This window comes from Tupaia chinensis, unplaced genomic scaffold (assembly GCF_000334495.1).
Source record: "Tupaia chinensis unplaced genomic scaffold, TupChi_1.0 Scaffold000077_1, whole genome shotgun sequence".
Classification (NCBI taxonomy): Eukaryota; Metazoa; Chordata; class Mammalia; order Scandentia; family Tupaiidae; genus Tupaia; species Tupaia belangeri.
Genome location: NW_006159538.1, coordinates 4,214,166 through 4,219,365, shown reverse-complemented (window position 1 = coordinate 4,219,365; position 5,200 = coordinate 4,214,166). Strand labels below are relative to the sequence as shown.

Sequence of the window (5,200 nt, the reverse complement as noted above, 5' to 3'; positions counted from 1 at the left end):
ATATGTGTGTGTGTGTGTGTGTATATATATATATATATATATATATTTAAACCTGTTGTGACTTCCGTAGGACCCCATGTGCCAGACTCAGCTCCGCATACTCGGGCAGCACGCCGCAGTTACACTTCCTTCGACTGCTTTATTAAAATACCAGTTCACTGCATGATTGCAAGCAACTTGTTTCCCAGCAATGAAATTCCTTCTCACCTGTCTTTGATGATCCAGATCTGCTTTATTACCAATTAAAATCATTGGAAACTCATCACGATCCTTTACTCTAAGAATCTGTCTTTGAAACTTATAGATTTCTTCAAAACTACAACAAAACCAAAAACAAATTAATCATTTTGGTTAAGTACCAGAATGCAGCAGCCCCACGCCCCCCCCCAGTACTACATTACTTTCCCTTTTTCTATGAAAACGAGGAAATCCCAATTTAATGAAACGGTGACCTAAACAGGAACCAAGGGTCTGCTCTTCAGTGCTGGTACGAACCTGCCTCTATCTGTGACTGAGAAGACCAACAGGAAACCCTCGCCAGTCCTCATATACTGCTCTCTCATGGCTCCAAACTCTTCTTGTCCTTCTGTATCCAAAACTAAAGAAAGAAACAACACATGTAACTGCATTTCTGTTTTCTTTTTATAAACTGCTTCCCCACACGGGCGGGTGCCCATGAGAGCCTCACACTTGGTGTAAGAAAATGGCTTCCTCTCTTAGTATTTATCTCGGCGGCGCTGAAGACAAATGCGTGTTAATGACAGACAGTTTCAGAGTTTATCTTCATCAGTACAGGTTGATTTTGTGGCTCTTCAAAACTACAACAAAACCAAAAACAAATTAATCATTTTGGTTAAGTACCAGAATGCAGCAGCCCCACGCCCCCCCCCAGTACTACATTACTTTCCCTTTTTCTATGAAAACGAGGAAATCCCAATTTAATGAAACGGTGACCTAAACAGGAACCAAGGGTCTGCTCTTCAGTGCTGGTACGACCCTGCCTCTATCTGTGACTGAGAAGACCAACAGGAAACCCTCGCCAGTCCTCATATACTGCTCTCTCATGGCTCCAAACTCTTCTTGTCCTGCTGTATCCAAAACTAAAGAAAGAAACAACACATGTAACTGCATTTCTGTTTTCTTTTTATAAACTGCTTCCCCACACGGGCGGGTGCCCATGAGAGCCTCACACTTGGTGTAAGAAAATGGCTTCCTCTCTTAGTATTTATCTCGGCGGCGCTGAAGACAAATGCGTGTTAATGACAGACAGTTTCAGAGTTTATCTTCATCAGTACAGGTTGATTTTGTGGCTAGAATATATTAGCATACCAATTACAAGGTTAAAATTAGCAAACAAATCTAGGCAGATAGAGTCAGATAACCTCTGAAATCACTTGGGTATTTTACCCCCTCCAGGAAAACACTGGAAAAAATTACCTATAAATTCAAGAAATTGTGGTTATACCTCTCTCCCCTACACACACACACACACACACACACACACACCATTCGTAGTGCAGGTGCAAACACACTTTGACCTCTGTGATGTCTATGTAAAGAAAATCAATCAAGGGTCCAGGAGATGGCATAACGGTAACATTGCTGGACTCCCACGTGGCCGACCACAGTTCGAGTCTCAGACCCAGAGGCTTGAAGCTCATGCCGGTTGCTGTGCCTGTGTACGCCCGAGGCCCCGGCAAGGAGAATGGAGAAGGGATTGCGGTGTGGCCATCCCCTGGGGGGTGTTTTCTCACTTTCTGTCTCTCTCTGCCTCTTCAGCAAGCACATGTGCTCTTATAGCAAAAACGTCAACAAATAAAATTTTTTAAAAAATCACATAAGTTAAAAGAACAGAGCTTTCTTTTGTGAACAAGGGGGATATTTAACAAGGTAGAAACCACTATCTGTTAAAGCCTCTGTACTCTAAGTTCTAAGTAAGTCAACAAATATTGAACCTTTTCTAAACAAAAGGACTTCAAAAAGTTTGTGAAAAATGGAATTAAAGTACAAGTTTATTTTGGTACCCAAAATGTTGAAATTCACTCATGGTTTGTTTGTATTACACATTTTTTTCCACAAACTTTCTGAAGACCCTCTCATGTCCCCATCTGAGACCTGACATATTTTTTCCAACTGTCCCAATACATACAACTTCAACACGCTACAATGACAAGACTAGTTTCACTAAAACAAGATCAATTCAATTGCTGTTTCATTTTTTTATACTGAAGAATATTTAGATTTCTGAAGACGAGGATTCATCAGTCAAAACTAATTATACCACCTAACTGCAAAAACAGCCGACCTTACTTTTAAACAATACAGTATACAAACTATCAAATAAAGGAAGATTACTTACTATCTAGCCGGGCTGCTCTGTCATCTATAACACACTGCTTCGTGTAGGAATCTTCAATGGTTGGATCATAATCCGTCACAAAATAGGACTGTAAAAAAATAAAAAAACATACACGTACAACCTTATTTTTAATGCATGTTTACTTGCCTACCCACATTCCAATGTAACTTTATCGAATGCTGCTTATCCAGAATTAGTCCAAATATTTTCGATGTCTTAGGGTTTACCCTACTACGTCAATCTCCATTAAATGAAGTCTCTTTAGAGCACCTTCTAAGTGGACAAAAGTACTATCTTTTATTTTTCATATCTGAAATACACACCAAAAAATCTGTAGCTTTTGTTTTTCATCATTATGTGAAGCTTAAAGTGTAGTTCTAGAAAAATTAGAAAAACATGGTGGGGCCAGCAGTTGGCATAATGGCTACGTCGCTGGACTCCCAAGTAGTCGACAGTGGTTCGAGTCTTGGACCCAGTGGCTTAAACTCATGTCAGGTGCATGGGCGTGCATGCCCAAGATCCCGAGAGGAGAAGAGAGGAGAACGAATTGTGGTGTGGTTTCTTGCACATGCCCTATAGCAAAAACCTCTCCCCCGCAAAAAACCACACACACACAGAAAACAAAACAAAACAAAAGGAAAATTAGAAAAACATGGTAAGTTATAATTTAGACTTATGTGAATTTGCATCCTGATTACAAACCCAGTCCTAAGAACAAAAGTAGCTGGAAAGAAATGGAGACAACCGAGGGCCCTGGAACATTCCGCCCCTGCCCTCTTTACTCATACTTTGTCTGACTCCCATTCCATCTGCCTTATTATACAGAAACATCATTTCAGAGATTCATTTGCACGAATCTCAAACTTATTCTTTCACTCCTATCTTTTATCTTGAATTCTGTATCTCTTCCAACTGTTACATTCTGAAGTCATCACCATAAAAAGGAGGTAAGATGCCAGAAGAGGGGAGAATCTTAGCACACATCTCAATTTTCTTTAGAAAGGTTTAAAAAGAAAATAATCGGAAAGAGGACGTCTCTCCCTTCTTACAGAAGGGTACTAACTAGGACACCGACATCATCCTTTTGTTCTGAGTATCTCCTCCTCTCTACTGGGGACCGGGGCCGCGCCATCCTCCCACTGGCTCAGTACAAAGCCGGAGGGAATGGTTTGGAGGTGGACTGCCAAACGCTGAGAACCAGCTCCAAGGGCGTGCTGACATTCTTCAGGCCAGGGTTCCCAGCAGCAGGGCTTGCTGGCCCTAGGGACACAGCATTCGTAAGTGACACCCCTTGGCAGAGTAACCTATGTAAATACCAGAAAGTTACTCAGACATAGGACTTTGAACAGGACAGTAAAGAAGCTCCTGGGCAAGCAGGAGGCATAGTAGTTAAGGCAATGGGTCCCACATGGTCAACGCCCTAGTTCAAGTCCCAGAACTGGTAGCTTCTCTGAGAGGAGAATGGAAAAGGGATTGCTTTGTGGCCATTGCTTCTTGGGGGGAGGGGGGGTGATTTCTTACTTTCCTTTTCTCTTTTCTCTGACAAGCACATGAGCCCTATGGCAAAAATCTTGGGGGAAAAGAAACCCCTGGTTTGGGGAGGGAACTGGAAAGGACACATAACTGCAAATTACTGTGACTGCACATATTTAATTTTTGAAGGATACTTTCCATATTCTTTTATATTTTAGAAATAATCTTAATCACAATATCCAGCATCCTTAATCTTTTCTCCTTGACTGTTTCACTTAAATTCATGACTTATTAAAAAGTTTGTAAAACAAACATTTAGCAATAGCATCTCCATGACCACCCTTCCAATTTAAAAACAAGCAGGTATCAAAAATCCTGAACTCCCTTTTTGGCATCCTTACCTCTTCAAAAAGTAAATACGACCAGTAACAATATTCTTTGAACTGACTCCTCTAAACATAAAACTCCAAGCCTTTCACCAAGCAAGATGGAGAAAACATGCTATTTATACTTAGTTTCTTGAAACACGTTTCTCCCTGGCAATCTGATACCTCTTGCTACACTTCCATCTCGTGGATTTGAATTTCACTGCTGATTCCCAGTTTATGCCTAAAAGTGATGTGTTTTCTCCACCACTTTGGCCGAGAATATATCAAATGGACAGATATTACAGATATTTTTACAACTGTCCAAGTCACATGTAATAGCTAGGATTCTTTGTATATGGCTGTGTTTTGCACCGAGACTAAATCAGAACATTAACTTATACCTAAGATTGTTGGTTTATGTTACTTTGACATCCATTAAAATAAACTGTTTTTCTGTTAGTGGAAGTTTTGGAAGCTTCCTGTTTTCTTTGGCTATCTTAGCTCTTTTTTTTTTTTTTTGAGACATTTTTTGCTTTAGGGCGCGTGCACTCGCCAGACAGACAGAGAGAGACATAGAGACAGAAAGCGAGAAATCACCCCCCAGGGGGGATGGTCACGCCGCAATCCCTTCTCCTCCATTCTTCTCTCGGGATTTTGGGCACGCACGCACACGCGCCTGGCGTGAGTTTTAAGCCACCGGGTCAGGGACGTGAACCGCGGTCGATTACGTGGGAGTCCAGCGACACAGCCATTACGCTAACTGCTGGTCCTGCTATCTTAGCTCTTAAAACACAATTTTAGCATTGTGAGAATTCTGTCACATTGCTAACACTGTTAGGCATTTATTTCACTCACTAATGTTTAAGACAAATTAATTGTTGCGACTTCTGGAAATCTGGCTCCACATCTCACCTTTGCTGCATCCTGTTTTCATAATTCGCCTACAGAGACCATCATCCTCTTGCTACGTGTAGATGTTAAAGACCCATCCTTACTGAAA

The 5,200-nt window shown here is 41.2% G+C and overlaps 2 protein-coding genes across 2 annotated transcripts in view; both read right to left on the bottom strand.

Annotated features, from left to right (window-relative positions):
• Positions 1-598, bottom strand: part of LOC102496329 (ras-related protein R-Ras2) — a gene marked incomplete in the record, with an annotated part of 30,680 nt that extends 30,082 nt beyond the window's left edge. The window contains 2 exon segments of the mRNA XM_014584741.2: positions 208-316; positions 496-598. Coding sequence (XP_014440227.1) covers positions 208-316; positions 496-563 — 177 coding nt within the window.
• Positions 599-939: 341 nt separating this feature from the next.
• LOC106734036 (ras-related protein R-Ras2) lies at positions 940-2,447 on the bottom strand (the record flags this gene model as incomplete). The annotated part of the gene is given in 2 exon segments (XM_014584736.1): positions 940-1,100; positions 2,360-2,447. Coding segments are annotated over 2 exon segments (234 nt in total), but the record flags the coding sequence as incomplete, so codon positions are not given.
• Between the last annotated feature and the right edge of the window lie 2,753 nt (positions 2,448-5,200).